Source organism: Mirounga angustirostris, unplaced genomic scaffold, assembly GCF_029215605.1.
Source record: "Mirounga angustirostris isolate CCGP_5_RB_7025 unplaced genomic scaffold, mMirAng1.0.hap1 SCAF_1, whole genome shotgun sequence".
NCBI classification, from domain to species: Eukaryota; Metazoa; Chordata; class Mammalia; order Carnivora; family Phocidae; genus Mirounga; species Mirounga angustirostris.
In genome coordinates, this window is record NW_026991709.1 from 102,363,345 (window position 1) to 102,381,820 (window position 18,476).

Here is an 18,476-nt window from a genome sequence, read left to right on the forward strand (position 1 = left end):
AGTTCCAGAAAAAGTAAAAAATACATAAGTATTCTATGTTAAATTTTCATTTGATTTTTCAAATAATTGTATAGAAAAATACCTTTGCTCTATTCACCAATGTGGTTTAGGGAGTTTATATTTACATGGCAGGTATATATATCCCAGTAGTCATAAATATCAGATGTTTTGCAAGGGGACATTTAAAAACCTCACAATCACTATTCTTATCAAAGAATGAAGGTTAATCCAGTGACTACATAAATGAAGCATGCTATGATATCTTTTCTAAAGTATAAAGCACATATCTTTATCATACCTGTGAACACCAGGCTTACTAATTATTAGTATTTTATTCATTGTTTCGCTTTGTGCGTGCATTTACTTATTGAAGCGGGTGCCAGACTCTTTGCATTAGCCAGTATTAATTTCCCACCAGTATGCCCACTTACTGCATCCTTCCCCTTCCTGCACTTTCTGGATCTGAATATGAGATTTAATCTGATTTAAAGAATTGGTTTCATGAAAATAATTGAGAGGAATTCAGAATACTTAAGAGTAATAAAACATTTTAAACTGAAACTTTGATGATTTGAGGTGGGTTTTCAGTTTGTAAATGTTCTCTCCCTCTTTCCTGTCTTTGAATCATATTACACTATAGAAACCAAAAGAGTTATTTGTTCATTTATTTATCCGTTTATTCAATAAGCATGGTCATAACTTACATTTACGTAGTATTTTACAGTTTACAGAATGCTTCACAGAAATCTTCATTTGGACTAACAGTAACATTGGGAGACCTGTAGGAAAAATGCTCATGTTCATAACATTATTGTTATTATAGTTTCTGTTTGTTCAGTATCTCCTATATAAGAGGCAGTTAGCTAGACACTTTAGGTGAGTCGCCATTATCTCCATTTTACAAGTAAAGAAACTGATGCTTAGGAGGTTAAGCTTATTAAGATCATATGGTCGACAGGTGGTGAAACCAGATCGCTAATCCTTGGCTAGCCAAAAATGTGTCCTTTCTTTACCAAGTCATACTGCTACTATTTATCAGATGAGAAACATAAGATGACTTGCCCAAATCACAGAGCTAATAAATGACAGAACTTGCACTTAGGATTCCTCAATTCACATATTGTGATACCTAGAATAAACATTTGTTGAACGTTTACTATTAAATACTTATTACTTACACAGAGTTTGATTTCTGCTCAGGGATACAGACATGTAAGTAAATGATTTCAGAACAATGTGCCTAGTGCTATGATAGAAATATATATAGTTATGGTGAAACTGATGACAGTATTTATAATGAATACTTATCTATTTATTAAAAAGTATTTGGTATTTTGAATGTTAATAAATATCCATTTTATTTATCTTTTAGTACGAAGAACTGGAATACACCACTTATATTTGATCTTAAAGAAGGAACTGTTAGTTTAATTCTGCAGGCAGAAAGGTATGTGTTTATCATGTTTGACTATTGAATAGGGGGTTAAAATATTTCAGATTGCAGTAAAGCACTCTTTTTTTTTTAAGATTTTATTTATTTATTTGAGAGAGAGAGAGAATGAGAGAGAGAGCACATGAGAGGGGGGAGGGTCAGAGGGAGAAGCAGACTCCCTGCCAAGCAAGGAGCCCAATGCGGAACTCGATCCAGGGACTCCAGGATCATGACCTGAGCCGAAGGCAGTTGCTTAACTAACTGAGCCACCCAGGCGCCCTGCAGTAAAGCACTCTTTAAAGCATGCCACTTACAGAATGGTACATTAGTCATTTGGAATCAATCTGTTTCTATTTATTTTTTTTTAAGGTTTTATTTATTCCTTTGACAGAAAGAGAGCACAAGCAGGGTGTGGGAGAGGGAGGAGCAGGCTCCCCACTGAGCAGGGAGCCCAATGCGGGGCTTGATTCCAGGACCCTGGGATCATGACCTGAGCCGAAGGCAGTTGCTTAACCAACTGAGCCACCCAGGCGCCCCTGTTTCTATTCATTTTAAAGGAAAAAAGTAAGAATAAGCTATTAGGTCAATGGTTCTGAAGCTTGTTGGTCTCAGAATTTCTCTACCTTCTTTTTTTTTTTTTTAAGTAGGTACATGTCCAGAGTGGAGCCCAATGCAGAGCTTGAACTCATGACCCTGAGATCAAGACCTGAGCTGAGATCCAGAGTCGGATGCTTAACTGACTGAGCCACCAAGGCACCCCTCTCTACACTCTTAAAAAGTTCTTGAGGGTTATATATAGATTATATGTCTCAGCATTTACTATACTAAAAATTTAAATCGAGAAATATAAAAGGTATTAATTTATTAAGAATGATGAGACTAAATTTATTATAAGTAAATATCAAAGTAATGATCTGAGAGAATGAGAGGGGTTGGGGCACCTGGGTGGCTCAGTCAGTTAAGCTTCTGACTTCAGCTCAGGTCATGATCTCAGGGCTCTGGGATCAAGCCCCAGGTTGGGCCCTGCACTCAGTGGGGAGTCTGCTTCTCCCTCTCCTTCTGTCCCTCCCCCATCTCATGTCCCCTTCTCTCTCTCTCTCCAATAAATAAAATCTTAAAAAAAAAAAAAAGAAAGAAACGGGGGAGTTACTATGAGATCGTTGTGACCTCAGGGCCCTTATTTTTTATTCTGTTCTGTTCTTGTCTTTGGTTTTAAATATTTGAAACACATTGATTTTAGGAGCCATTGCGTGGCTGTGACCTGAAGTTTGAAAAATAATATTCCTTACCCACGCCTTCAGTGTATACAGGACGATGAAACTCCAGGCCAACAAACTGGAGTAAAGTGGGAATAGCTATTCCTCAAGAACCCACACTTTTCCATAAAAACTATCATCAGTCAGTCTATCAAGTACAGTGATATCCTACTGAATCAGAGGTCAGTCTTAGAAAACTACAACCCAACAAAACCAGGAATAAAGTTTGAAAATAGAAATCAACAATTGCCTAAAATAGCTACCCATGAAATCTTTGCACTAAAACCATGTATTTTATTCCTCATTCCTTTACTCGCCACCTAGGCAATCTCCTAATAGTGTTATCAGGTTTTCTAACCCACAGCCTTTTATAAATAGCAAACCAGAGGAGGAATGCTGGTGGGCTGTGAGAGGCTGGCACAAGGACAAGAAGAAAAGTGACTGCCTGGCAAGGCAGCATAGAGAAAACGAAAAGCACAGAACTGTATAGCTGAATAGCTTAATTACTCTGATTCACCAACAGATTCTCATGAGTACCAAAGCTGTCAGTTAAACAGTTACTGAAGAAGATGATCATCATATTGATGACCTTGAGTGATTGAGAAAATTGTGTCAAATTTTGTATCATCTGTTTGGTGAAATTGAAATAATATTATTTTGTAACATAATACATTTTTAATACAAAAAGATGTCTTTTCCACTTAAAAAGTAAGATGTCAGCTATCTAAAAAACCATATTTCTGAAATTCTTTTTATTCAAACAGTGCCAAATAAATTTACTTATACATTACTTATAAGTGTATTGAATATGCTCTTAGTAAAGGCATATGTTAATGGCATAACTGATTAGGTAAAGAATAATTTACTTACTGCCTAATGTTTGTCCTATTTCTACATTTAGAAATGTTTGCCCTTTGAAACACAGGTTTACTCACAAGGAGGTTAAAAGCTTATAGTGTCTTGTTCAGGAGAGAAAAAGTTTTTAATATTGAAACAAAGAAAAAATGTATACTAATATGATGTGTCACTTTGTCAACATTAGCAAATATTGTTTTCATACACTAATGTGTAAGGGCCAAACCCTTCAATTAAACTACACACCAATACTCAAGTATTAATTTAATTAAAATTTTAGTATATATTTGTTTCCATGCCAAGAAAGAACACTTAGCAATTCCTGAATCAAGAAATAGTTCTGAATCAAGGATATTACAGTTTTGAACATAAGATTTTAAAAAGTAATACTGTGTTCAGCATTGAGGAATCAGGCACTCCAATATGGCAGTGGTATGAGTGTAAACTATTACAACCTTTCAAAGGGCAGTTTAAAAACCTATATTAAAATTTTATAAGTATATGCCCTCTGATCCAATTATTGCATTTCTAGAAGTTATACTAAGAAAATAAGTAAGGTAGACATATAGAAATGTGTATATACTAGACATGCTTTAAAGCAGTGAATAATTTGAAATAAATGTCTATCAGGAATGACTTAATAAAATGAAATTTTTTTTTTTAGACATTTTCTTCTTGTAGATGGTGGGGGTATCTATTTATATTCTTATGAAGGCCGCTTCATTTCTTCTCCAAAATTTCCTGGAATGAGAACAGATATTCTGAATGCACAGACTGTGTCTCTGAGTAATGATACCATAGCAATAAAAGACAAAGCTGATGAAAAAAGTAAGTGCATTTTTATAATTTTCCATGTCACATTTCCATGAAATTTGTTAACAGTGTAAAATTTCCTTAAATTAACTTTCATTTTCTCATCTATTAATATGTTGATTTTATATGAAAGAATTATGAGCTTCCTAATTTATCCTAAGTGTGAATTAATTAAAATACTAAAGTTGTCATATTATACCCAATTGATAGATAGAGATTATCACAACAGCAAAGCTTATTGGTAAGTAATAAATCTTTATATATTTAGTAGCTGTTGGTAGGGAGTTTGAGTTTAAATTTGTGAGTTCTAAAAATGTTTGTTAATTCTTAAATTTAGTGGTTTTTTAAACTGTTCCCTTTTTCTTCATCTGGTAACAGTAAATACTGTGCTTCATTGTACTATTTATTTTGCTTATATATACTTATATTTTTATAAATATTTTTATATTTATATATTCTTTAAATTAATGAATTAGAAAGTTATGAATAATGCAAAATTTTTGTATAAAAATAAAGACCATATTATATTTATAAATTGATATAAGTATGTCAGATGTTTTGGAATTCCATCGTACAGAGACACCATTTTATTAGGGCATTGCTATATCACAGTGACATTTATCCACTACTGAGTGCTTGCCATGTACCAAGTATTTTTCTAGAAGTTGAGGATACAACAATGAATAAGACACACAAATAAACATACAAATATATAATAAGTAGTCAGCTCATGATATGTGTTGTGGAGAAAATGCAGGGTGAGAGAATAGAGCACACTGGAGGTGAAACAGGGGAATGACTATAGGACAAGCACGTGCAAGGGTTCTGAGGTGGGAATGACTGGCTTGTAAAAGGAACTGCCAGAAGTCCATGGGACTAGGTCAACATGAGCTAGGCAGAGTGTGGGAGGAGAGGACAGAGAGAGATAAGCAGGAACCAGATCATGTAAAGACTTGGCCATGGTAAGGATGTTGGCATGAGAGAGAGGAGGCAAGCATGGTATCCTACATTTTTATCCTGGATGAATAAGATGGAAGATGGAGAAGGAGGAAGATTAGAAGAAGTCCACATATGGGGTTCTATTTTGGTCACAGTAAGTTTAAATGCTTTTTGCACATTCAAGCAGGAATGGAGAGTAAACAATAGCATAGACAAGTCCAGGGCTCAGGAGAAAGTTGGGGACTAGAGGTATAAATTTGGGAGTCACTGGTGTGCAGATGCTGCCATGGCGCTGAATGAAATTGCCTAGGAAGTGAATATAGACAGAGAAGAGAAGACTGAGCACATCAATATTTAGAGATGGGTGAGAGGAAGTAGAACCAATGAGATAAGAGAGTGAGTTATTCCTAAAGCCTAGTGGGAAAATATTAAATAATTGCTTTTCTCCATTGATACATATGGCTAAACGTTTGTCACTGTGACATGTTACTAAAAAGAAAAAAACTGACCTGATGGTTAATTTTGTTAGTTCACGCTGTGAAAGACCTAATTCAGGAGCTAGAAAACTGTCCCGCTTTTTAATTTTCAGTACTTTCAGATAACATCATGTCCCATACTGGTAGAAATATAATCCTCCTAAGACTGTCTCTTCATGCCTTAGACTTTCTCTGACAGAGGACATTTGGTGATTGTTTTGTTTTTTGAAGGACTTCCTTTCTGGCTAAAAAAGACAAATAAGATAGTATGTAGTTAGTAGACACAGTTAAGATGGCTGAGTAATTGTTGATAAAAATAATTTGGAAGTCAGATTTTTGTCTTCAGTAAACTTAAATTTAAAAATCCCAGTGATCATTATGAGTTGTCTGTCCTTTTCTTGTTCAACACCACATATTTCAGATAGAAGCTGTGATAAAGTATATATGTTTCCCACTGAATATACCTTATTCTGAATTTTTCTATATTTAATTCACATCTGAAACATTTCATTATTTTTTAATTCTTTGATAATTCATAGAATTTTAGAGCTAGGAAGAATTATCAACATTTTCAGAAATATAGGTTTATCTGCCAGTAAATTACCTGTTTTACTTACGTAAATTTTGATTGTTGGACAAGATAATCATGCAATTCTGTTTTGCTCTAAACAGAAAATCAAAAAGACTAAAATAAAATTATTATTGTAAACTGATATTAAATGAGCAGGAAAATATTTTCCTTATGTTCCTTTTAAAAGAAACTAGTATTCACTGATGGTTAAATAGAGGTATATGCTAACAGTAGAAAACAATTGAAGTACTTAGTTATAATCATTAACCTATGAAATTTTCCTTTAAGGGGGACCATTCACATATGAAACCAGTGGTTCCTTCCTAATTTGGGAGCTCCTTTATAAGCAGGATTCTTGCACCAAGTACAGTATTCTACCACTTTAGGTGACAGATTAAATAGTAGAGGTACTAGTGCTTTTGACTTCCTTTCCTCAAACACTTGCACAGATAAGCCATGATATTAGGGTGGGTGACTATTTGAAACAAATGTCTGGGTATATGGAGAGTAGAAGTTAGCAGTTACTTATGTTTAGAAGCAACTCTTTCAGGCCTGCAGCTCCAGTTTTTGCTACATACTAACACTAAAATACAGATCCAGCCTCCCGTAGTTCAGGGCCACTTGCAGTTATAGAAAGAAGTAGACGAATCTATCCATATACCTCCATCTCTTTATAATATGTACAATCAGCAAAAGGATGGTACACTTTTATTTATAAAAAAGTTATCAGTTTGGGGGCGCCTGTGGCTCAGTTGCTTAAGTGTCCGACTCCTGATTTCGGCTCAGGTCATGATCTCAGGGTCGTGAGATTGAGCCCTGCCTCAGGCTCCATGCTCAGCTCGAATTCTGCTTGAGAGTCTCTCTCTCCCTCTGCCTTTCTTCCCAGGCCCCACCCCCCACTCTCACATACTCTCTCTCTCAAAATAAGTAAATAAATAAAAAATTTTTTTTAAGATTTTATTTATTTATTTGACAGAGACACAGTGAGAGAGGGAACACAAGCAGGGGGAGTGGGAGAGGGAGAAGCAGGCTTCCCGCTGAGCAGGGAGCCCGATGCGGGGCTCGATCCCAAGACCCTGGGATCATGACCTGAGCCAAAGGCAGACGCTTAACGACTGAGCCACCCAGGCACCCCAATAAATAAAATCTTTTTAAAAAGTTATTAGTTTGTATAGCTATGAAAAAAACTGGGTTTAGCCAAGCCCAAAACATTTTTTAATGGAAGCCAAAATTTTTAAATATGCCCTGCTTAATTAAAACTTTTGTTACAGTATTTTTCTTTTTCATTTTTCTGAGCAATTTTAAAGCATAACTTATTGTTACAACATTATTTCTTCCGTGAATATAGCCAGTGATCTTAAACTTAACATTCCTAAGATTTACTAACAGCTAATAATCAATATACTAGAAATGTGATCCTCCGGAATTTAAATATCATGTTCTACACATTTCAGCATTTTTAGGATCTGTATAAATTGTTCATTTTTTTGGCTACTTGTGGAACTACTGTCTTTTCGTGCCATTTCTGTCTTTTCGTTTGGGTAAACCTTGTGCATGTTTGGTCATATAAAATTACTCCATTCGGGATGAATCTTGGATTGGAGTTATTTGGGAATTATTTAAAGAGAATCACCAAAACTAACACTCCAACAATATTCCCCTCATCCTCTAACAATCTTTTTATTTATTTATTTATTTTTAATTTTTTAAAAAATATTTTATTTCAGAGAGACAGAGAGCACGAGCGCTGTGGGGGGCGGGTGTAGAGGGAGAGGGAGAAGCAGACTCCTGCCTGAGCAGGGAGCCGATGACTCCGGGCTTGATCCCAGAGCACTGAGATCATGACTCAAACCAAAGGCAGATGCTTAACTGACTGAGCCACCCAGGCGCCCCCCTAACAATCTTTTTAAAAGAGAAAGAACACTTTTCTGTATACCACTGCCATGTTTGAGACTAGAAGAAGTCTTTGGTGAAACAGAGAAGGGGGCAGAGGCAGCATTTGGTTTGGCCGCCTCCATACAAATCTGTAATTTTTACAACTTGGCCTACTCAGAACATCACAGAAAGCTGGGGCTGGAGATAGAGAACTTTGAATTATCATTATTATCATTATTTAGATAATGCTTGATGTCATGAAAGTAGATGAAATCAGGGAAAGTAGGTACTGTGAAAAGTTAACCTAAAACAAATAAGAAGGACTTAGCAAAAGAGAATGAGAGATGGTCCAAAATAGGAGAGAATCAGGAGAAAACTGTTATATGGAGCCTGCATAAGAGTTTCAAGAAAGAGGATGGTTGGAAGCACTCAATGCTGCTGGGAGGTCAAGACTAAAATGCTTGAAGACTGAAAATAGACTCATTTAATGGGCAACATGGGGGTCACTGGTGATCCATGCAGGACCCTCTCTCTGCCTCATGTAGTGAGGTTGAACAGCAAATTGTAATAGGTGGAGAGGAGTTGTAAAAGTTGAAAGCCTATTGCTTCAGGAAGTCTAGCATTAAGAGAGGCAAGGAATTAATGAGATTAATGCAGCGGGGAAGGTTTTTTTTTTTTTTTTTGAATGAAGGCAACTTCAAAATGTTTGTAGTACTAAGAATGAACTGGACAAAAAAGGTGCGGTAAAGGTCCAGGAGAAAGTGGGGATGGTTGAGAGGGTCATATCTTGGAGAAAGCTGGGCAGGTAGAATGACAGTGTACAGGTAAAGAATGTGTAGAGGTGGAGTAGTAGGAGTACTAGATACCCATTCACCTGAAATCAGAGCATGTGAGGTAAGGACCAGGGCTAAGTAACTTAGAAGATAAATTGGAGGGAAATTGAGCTGTTATAGGTTACCAAAAGTTTCATTTTTATATAGCAAAAATTTTGAATTTATATTATCTCATTGAATATTTCGTATGTATTTCATGGTTTCCAAACAAATGTATTGTCTGTCTGTCTGTCTGTCTTGATAATCTGTGGAAAACATTTAATTTCAAAATATCTGCTCCATTTCAATAAGGGAGTTATTTCTCCCAGCTATCCGTTAGCAAGAGAAATCATTGTTAACAGCTCTCAAAAAGAAAAATAATTTAGAATTAATGCTAAAATAATGGTAAAAAGTAATTATTTTACAGACTGCATATTATTTGCATGTATTCTTTTCCTTACATAACTCTAAAAATTAAGGGGCTTATTGGGGATATGGAGAGAATAGTTCTGGAAACTTCCCTCAGGAGTTCAAGGAAATTCTCAGACTGGAAGCTAGGTAAGCTCCCAAATCAAGTGTTTCTGACAAATACCGTTTTTTTTAAAAGACCTCTACAACCCTGGATACAAAGTTCTGAGGGAGGGGCACCTGGCTGGTTCAGTCGGTAGAGCATTCGACTCTTACCTCAGGGTCATGAGTTCATGTTGGGTGTAGAGTCTACTTTAAAAACAAACAAACAAACAAAACAGGGGCACCTGGGTGGCTCAGTCGGTTAAGCATCTGCCTTCGGCTCAGGTCATGGGGTAGGGCCCCACGTCAGGCTCCCGGCTCAGGGGGAGCCTGCTTCTCCCTCTCCCTCTGCTGCTCCTCCTGCTTGTTCTCTCTCTCTCTCTCCCTCTGTAAAATAAATAAATAAAATCTTAAAGATAAATAAATAAAACAAAAAACCCCCCGAAATTCTGAGGGAAACCAAACATTTTGGTACTGTAGAACTTTGAGTTGAATATTCTATAGTAAGGCCATGAATTTGAATTTGTAAAATAATATTGATTACTTATAGAAATTCTCAGTTGTTCGTAGATAATCTATTTCTACCCCCTGTGAGGTGTCAGTTCAACTCTGATGTTAAGTGAGAGTCCTTCAAAAGACTGCCTTGACTTCAGATGTCAGCTGCAAGTCTTGGTGGATCCCCAGACTACCTGTACTTCTGACCCACTGGCTACATATACAGGGGTTCCCATGACCCTCTCAGGTTCAATAATTTATTAGAATGACCTCAGCTCAGGAAAGTTCTATATATGGGATTACAGTTGTATTATAAAGGATCCACATAGTGTGATGCCTGGGAGCTTCTGTGCTCTCTTCTCATGAGATTGAAGTGGTCATGCTCCTAGCACATCCATGTGCTCCCCAGCCAGGAAGCTGCAGAGGCTTTTTTGTTTTATTACATGACTAATTAGGCACGATTACCAAAATCAATGACCATGCGATTGAACTTAATCTCCATCCCCAGAGGTCAGGGTTGGGGGGGGAGCTGAAAATCCTGATCCCCTCATCATGTGCTTGGTCTTTCTGGTGACCAGCCCCTATCCTGAAGCTAAGGGGCCCACCAAGAGTCATCTCTTTAAGTGAAACAGTGGCACTCCCGTCATCGGGAAATTCCAAGGGTTTTGTGTCCAGGAACTCAGGACAAAGACCAAAGAAATTATTTCTTATGCCACAGGCCACTCCTGGTCTTTGATCATGGGTCCCTTATAGCAAAAGGATCATTCCCCAAAATAGTACCTATATGATGAATATGCCTAAAATTTGGAGCAGTCAGTGTGGACTAGGGATAGGAGGCTTTTAACTCAGATATTTCCAATACATTTAACCATCAATATTAGTATTGCAATCTTACCAGCAATGCCAGTTTTACACCATATTCACAAATGAGTCAAGGGCCGCCTGGGTGGCTCATTGATTAAGCGTCTGACTCTTGGTTTCAGCTCAGATCATGATCTCAGGTTCATGAGATCGAGCCCCAAGTGGGGCTCTGTGCTCAGCACAGAGTCTGCTTGAGATTCTCTCTCTCCCTCTGCCCCCTCCACACTCACACGTGCTCTCTATCTAAAATAAAGAAATAACATTAGCCATGGTTTTTTCCTATGTGGCCTTTATTATGTTGGTTTATGTTCCTATAAACCTACTTTATTGAGAGTTTATATGGATGTTGTAGTTTGTTGTAGTTTGTCAAATGCCTTTTCTGCATCTATTGAAATGATCATATGGTTTTTATTCTCTTTCTTGTTAATGTGGTTTATCACATTGACTGATTGGCAAATATTGAGCCACCCTTACATCCCTGGAATACATCCCACTTGATTGTGGGGAATTATTTTTTTAATGTTGGATTCAGTTTGCTAATATTTTGTTGAGGAATTTTGCATCTATTTTCATCAGAGATATTGGCCTGTAGTTCTCTTTTTTGGTAGCATCTTTATCTGTTTTTGGTATCAGGATAATGCTGGCCTCATAGAGTGAATTTGGAATCTTTTCTTCCTCTTCTATTTTTTTGGAATAGTTTGAGAAGAATAGGTAATAATAACCCTTAAATGTTTGGTAGAATTTACCTATGAAGCCATCTGGTCCTGGACTTTTGGTTTGGGGAAGTTTTTTGATTACTGATTCAAGTTCATTGCTATTAATCAGTCTGTTCAAGTTTTCTATTTCTTCCTGCTTTAGTTTTGGAAGGTTATATGTTTCTAGGGATTGATCCATTTCTTCTAGGTTGTTCAATTGACATATAATTTTTCTTATTTTCTTTAATAGTCCTTTGTATTTCTGTAGTGTCACTTGTTATTTCTCCTTTCATTTCTGATTTATTTGAGGCCTCTCTATCTCTCTCTTTCTGTCTCTCTCTCTTTTTTTTTTTTTATGAGTCTGGCTAAAGGTTTACCAATTTTGTTGACCTTTTCAAAGAACCAGCTCCTGGTTTCATTGATCTGTTCTATTGTGGTTTTTTTTAGTCTCTATTTCATATATTTGTACTCTAATCTTTATTATTTCCTTCCTTCTACAGGCTTTGGGCTTTGCTTGTTTTTCTTTTTCTAGCTCCTTTCCGTGTAATGTTAGGTTGTTTGAGATTTCTCTTGCTTCTTGAGGTAGGCCTATATTGTTACAATCTTCCCCATTAGAACAGCTTTTGTTGCATCCCAAAGATTTTGACCATTGTATTTTCATTTGTCTCTATGTATTTTTTTATTTTCTCTTTGACTTCTTGGTTGACCCATTCATTGTTTAGTAGCATGCTATTTAACCTCCATGTATTTGTGTTCTTTCCTGATTTTTTTCTTCTGATTAATTTCTAGTTTTATACCATTGTGATTAGAAAAGATGCATGATATGATTTCAGTTCTCTTTAATTTGTTAAGACTTGTTTTGTGGCTTAACATATGATCTATTCTGGAGAATGTTCATGTATACTTGAAAAGAATGTGGATTCTGCTATTTTTGGATGGAATCTTCTGAATATATCTGTTAGATTCATCTGGTTCAATATGTCATTCAAAGCTACTGTTACCTTGTTGATTTTCTATCTGGATGATCTATCCATTAATGTAAGTGGGGTATTGAGGTCCCCCACTATTACTGTATTACCATCGATTTCTTCCTTTATGTCTGTTAATAGTTGCTTTATGTATTTGGGTGCTCCCATGTTGGGTGCATAAATATTTACAATTTTTTTTAACATTTACAATTGTTATATCTTCTTGTTGGGTTGTTCCCTTTATCATTATGTAGTATCCTCTTTGTCTCTTGTTAGTCTTTTTTTTAAAAGTCTATTTTGTTTGATATAAGTGTTGCCCCTACCCCAGCTTTCTTTACACTTCCTTTTTCATCGTAAATGTTTTTCCATCCCTTCTCTTTCAATCTGCATGTGTCTTTAGGTCTGAAGTGAGTCTCTTGTTGGCTTCACCTTTTTTTTTTTTAAGATTTTATTTATTTATTTGCCAGAGAGAGAGAGAGGGACAGTACAAGCAGGGGGAGTGGCAGGCAGAGGGAGAAGCAGGCTCCTTGCTAAGCAAGGAGCCCGATGTGGGACTTGATCCCAGGACCCTGAGATCATGACCTGAGCCAAAGGCAGACGCTTAACCATCTGAGCCACTCAGGTGCCCCGGCTTCACCTTTTTATCTTTTATTTTATTTAACATCTTTAATTTTTAAAGATTTATTGTTTTTTTAGAGAGAGAGAGCACAAGTGGGAGGGGCAGAGGGAGAGGGAGAGAGAATCCCAAGCAGATTCCACACTGAGTGCAGAGACCAAAGCAGGGCTCGATCTCATGACCCATGAGATCAGGACCTGAGTCAAAATGAAGAGTCAGACGCTTAACCAACTGCACCACCCAGGTGCCCCGTGGCTTCACTTTTTTAGGCATCTGGTGTACTTGAGCTAAGGAATTGATCCATTTCTTCTAGTTTGTCCAGTTTTTGACATATAATTTGTCTTATTTTCTTTAATAATCCTTTGTATTTCTGTAGTGTCACTTGTTATTTCTCCTTTCATTTCTGATTTATTTGAGTCCTCTCTGTCCCTCTCTCTCTCTCTTTTTTTTTATGAGTCTGGCTAAAGGTGTTTTAACTTTTTATTTATTTATTTGAAACTAAATATAACACTGTATGCTAATTATACTTGAAAAACAATATCAGCTTTTGCTTGGCAAATCCTTTGAAACATTAATGTAATACTGGATTTCCCCCATTGCATACCCATGTAGTCATTCTTTTATCTTCAGATATTATTTCTCCTTTTCTCCATTTCTAAAGAACTAGTGGACTGTCTCTACCACTGGGCACTATAGCTGCATTCACATTTAACCCCATATTTGCCAGCTGGAATGGAAGCACAACCCACTCCATCAGGTCCTTAGAAATTCTGACCTAAAAGTTGAAAGTATAGTTTCTTGCCTAGGAATCATCTCTGCTTCTGATAATTATAGTTACAACTACAATTGTAGTTGTATGTAGTAAGAAGAAGAAAGTTGAGGTGATATGGGAAAGAAAGGAAAAAGTATAGCCATCATATAAGCATTCTCCCATTGTGGGAATAATTACATAGTCATAACCAGCATCTTCCTCACCCCCATTCCCTATTTCCACTGAAATTGCAGAGGAATTTACCTACTGTGGACACACCCTTTGCTCCCTTCATGTTGAGTGTCAGTACACACTCATGAAGGCTTGTAAGCAAGTTATTCATGCCTATATTCCCTTTCTCCTCATTTTAAATGACCATTGTTTTCATTGCCCATTCTAATTCTTTACCAAACTATTACTCTCAAAAAGGATCTCTCTGCCATTGTTGGACATGATGGGCTGTAGAGTGTGTTCCTTGGTCTGAAGAAATGTGATTCAGTGGTCCAAATCAGTGTATGGTCCAAATCAGTGTAATACCTTCTGCTCAGCTTCCTTGGTAGTACTCTAAGCCTTTGCATCTACCACCAGGTAAGAAAAGCTCAACCCAGAGTCAGTGTCTATTTCTGTCAGGACCCACTTGTAGCCCCCAGGCCTACAGGCGTCAGTCGGACTTGCCAGCTATGTACAAGGACTCCCCCCAGAGCATCTTCCCCATACCCATCTGCAGTCTCTAAATCTCTCTTGCTGGCAGACAGAAGAGTTCCTGTTGGCATTTTGTGCCTCTGCAGGTGCAAAAAGAATATGTCTAGATTCAACCCCTCTGCATTGTTTCAGTCCACTCGCTTCATTAACCCAGTGGCCACCTCAGGTGAGCACACCTGGGTATCTGCTTGTCAATTCCAATCATCTTCTGATGCTGGAAGGGGGTTCTGATGGGCATTGACATGGCCTACTTGAATGCACCCTTCAGGTTCCCATAGTGATTTCCACAGGGCCGTGCCCCGGAAGGGCACCCTTTTAATAGGCCAGTCTTCCACTGCCTTTCTGCCTGACCATATGGCCGGGCCATTGGCCACTGCCTATGAGTAGGTCAGGGTCCAGACAGAAGGGTAAACAGCATGCAGTGCAGCTCACCGAGCCAATTTGTTTTTACCTTTTTCAATCAGAGTGGTGGCCTTCCAACCCAGTGTCGTGTGTTCATGTTGAAACTGCCATCCATAAGCCAAGCCGCTGTTTGTTGGTCTGTTGGGAGCTGTTTACAGGCACTGTCCGAATGATGCTAGAATCCTGCAGCTCCTCACATGGTTCCAGAGTCATTCCTGGGGAAGCGAGTCGACCTGCTCATGAACATGCTGTGTAACTCCGTGCGTTGTCCTGGTGGTGTGTTCCTGCACACACCATTTCTGTTCTATTACAGAACTGCCCTCCTCGTTAGAGCGTTTCTCTGACATCACCCAAGATATCCTTACTTCGTGTTTTTCAGTCAGAGGCAGTTGCAATTAATGTCTGATAGCAAGCTAGTAATTGCTTCTCCAAATGGAAATTGCTTTGTCCAGAGTTCTAGTAGCTGTCACTGGGAGGTGCTCACAGACTTTTGTCATAAGCCCCAGTACACGCCACACAAGACTGCTTTATAGAGAGTGTATCTTTGTTAGCACTCCAGCTTCTGTTCTGTACCGTTTGATATAAGGCCTACATGTTCAGGCAGTCTCATTAGTTCCCATTTTGTATGTCCAGTTAATATTATTGGAGGGGTGGATTTTTCATGCCTTTTGTTTTACAATACTTGATAGGGGAAACATTCCCAGCTAGGCACAATATCCATCCCTATAATACATTCAGGTAAAAGAGTCACAACTGCTTCATATGAAGCTTCTTCAAGCCCCAGCAGAGTGTTGAGGCAAGAAACTCTGGCCCTTTCATCAATCCATATCTTGATAAATTGGGGGACCATAGCCCCAGGCAATTAGAGGTGAGGTTTCTTTTTGTTATTTTGCCATTTGGCTTTCCAAATTCCTCCAAACTAGGATGATTAAAGCAGATTTATTTAAAGGCCTTCAATGTTGGGGGACCAGCAGGAATTCCCATTGGTTCATCCAACCTCTATTTTTTTTTTACCCCATCAACATTTGCTTTATTCATCCCATTTCTTAGATTTTCACCTTACTGGGATGAGGACCTCGATGCTCCTCTCTGTCTATCTCTAATTATTTTTGCCTTTTTCATGATTTGTTTTAGCCTAACTTTTTCCTTGGGCAATGGCTCTGAGGGTAGGCCCTATACCTCAGGCTAACCAGAATCAGGATCTCCAACGTATTCTTTCAGTGAGAGCCTTGGGACTAGAGGCTGTAATTGAGACTGTCCAGAATCTGTATTTGGCCCATCTCTTGCTTTCATTTTACCTATTACAGATTATAATAACCACGGGATTGTATATTTTCCGTTTTTCTTATTATTTTGCATTTTCTTATGCATCTAGTGAGCCAGCTTCCCAGGAGATGGATCCATCATCTCAAAATTCCATAGGTAGCTTTTACCTCTCACAGCTGATTGCAGCTTAGCTGTTCCATATCGTGGGTGATCCTGTTGCCTCTAAGAGTCAGAGGTTCCTCATCCCCTGTTCTTTCATCCTTTCTCTTCCCAAACCACGTGTTTCAGTGAGTTAGGGTTGGTCCAGTGAATCTCACCCTTCCTGACACCAACTATTCCATTTTTACCTTAACTGGTGTATTGCAATCAGTTTATAATACTAACAACCTGTAGTTAGCACAGACCCCAGGGCTTAAAGGCAAAGTTCTCCTCAAGACTGCCCTCACTTCAGACACTAGCCACAGGTCTCAGGGAGCCCCCAGGCCAACCCATTTTGCTGGCTGCCTGGCTACAAATACAGGGACTCCTGTGGCCCCCTCAAGTTGGATAATTTACTAGAATGACTCACAGATCTCAGGAAGGTGCTATACTTAGAATTACAGTTTTATTATAAAGGATACACATAGGGTGAGACCTGGGAAGGAGCACAGAACTTCTGCACCTCCTCATGAAATCAGGGCACTTCACCTTCCCATTATATCAGTAGGTTCACCAATGAGGAAGCAACACTGAGTTTTTATAGGAGTTTTATTACATGGGCATGATTAATTAAATTATTGGCCACATGATTGAACTCAATTTCCAACCCCCCAACTTCTGTATCCCCAGAGGTCAGGACACTGAATATGTTTGGGCTTTCTGATGACTATCCCCCATTCTGAAGCTATCTAGGGGCTCACCAAGAGTCTCCCCTCTAGTATAACTAAGGCACTCCTAATCACTCAGGAAATTCCAAGGGTTGTTGAAGGTCCCTGCCAGGAACTCAGGACAAAAACCAGACAAATTACTAATTATACCACAGGAAACTGTGTACTGACCCCAGGGAACTAAACAGTACATAACACATCGCCTGGTATTATAGTAGTAGACACTTGACACATTTTTCTTTTGTGAAATATGATTGTCTGATGTTATATTCGTCCAAATCAGAGTTCTGAAAATTACAAATTACATCTAGATTTGGACTTGCCGTTGTAGATCTTATGGATCAACATAATATCTAATATCTAATAACTATTCTAATTAGGGAATATGTTTTAGGAAGAAGTATTAATTTCCACTGTTTTCTAAGAAAATGACCCCATTAATAAGTAGGAATTTGATGCTGTTGCTCTTCTGTGCTGGTAGATACTCTGTGGGCCAAAGGGTTAAATAAATTCTCATCAGGATAAGATAATCCATTGAAGTTTACCAATAAAAATTCTAATATAATAAATTAACAATGCTTTACTTTTTTTCAAGTAATCTTCCTTTTTGAGGCATCAACTGGAAAACCATTAGGCGATGGCAAGCTTCTTTCTCATAAGGTAATGGACATTAGCTACTTCTAATGTAAATAGCCACTACTTACTTCCTTTTTAAAATTAATGTTTTCATTTTAAGGCAAAAAACATAGAAATTAGTTTAGTTTTTTTAAGGGTTATCTGCAATAATTGCCTCAATCCTCCACTTTATTTTTATTTTATTTTTTTAAGTTTTAATTTATTTAATTCATTTTAAGTAATCTCTATAACCCAGCATGAGGCTTGAACTCATGACCCCAAGATCAAGAGTTGCATGCTCTTCCGAATGAGCCAGCAAGGCACCCCTAGAAATTAGTTTTATATTTAAACCCAGTGTGCAGGCTACATATTTTGCCTAAAAATGTCAGAAAGACTAAGCACTAGTAAACTCTGTAATGGAAAGCTATATATACAAATTAATTGGATAAAATAATCTGACTTATATGTCTTTATCCAGGCTGTTTACTGCTTTTCAATAAAATGTTCTATCTTGATTAAACTTTTAGCACCTATCAGTAGATAAAAATGTTTTGTATTTCTAAACATCTTGCAGTTTTCCCATTGACCTGTCCTTAGCCAGCATTTTCTTTAGGTTTCAACACTGTAGTTAAACTGAAAAAAAAATTCTATAGAAGTACAAAAAGATCTTTTTTTTTTAAAAGATTTTATTTATTTATTT

At 37.6% G+C, this 18,476-nt stretch overlaps 1 protein-coding gene across 3 annotated transcripts in view; it reads left to right on the plus strand.

Moving 5' to 3' along the window:
* Window positions 1-18,476, plus strand: part of IFT80 (intraflagellar transport 80) — a 126,097-nt gene that overhangs the window by 87,441 nt on the left and 20,180 nt on the right. For all 3 annotated transcript variants that reach the window (XM_064585774.1, XM_064585775.1, XM_064585776.1), the window contains 3 exons: window positions 1,373-1,447; window positions 4,208-4,371; window positions 17,757-17,821. In XM_064585774.1, the coding sequence (XP_064441844.1) occupies window positions 1,373-1,447; window positions 4,208-4,371; window positions 17,757-17,821 (304 nt within the window). The remainder of the gene's footprint in view (window positions 1-1,372; window positions 1,448-4,207; window positions 4,372-17,756; window positions 17,822-18,476) is intronic.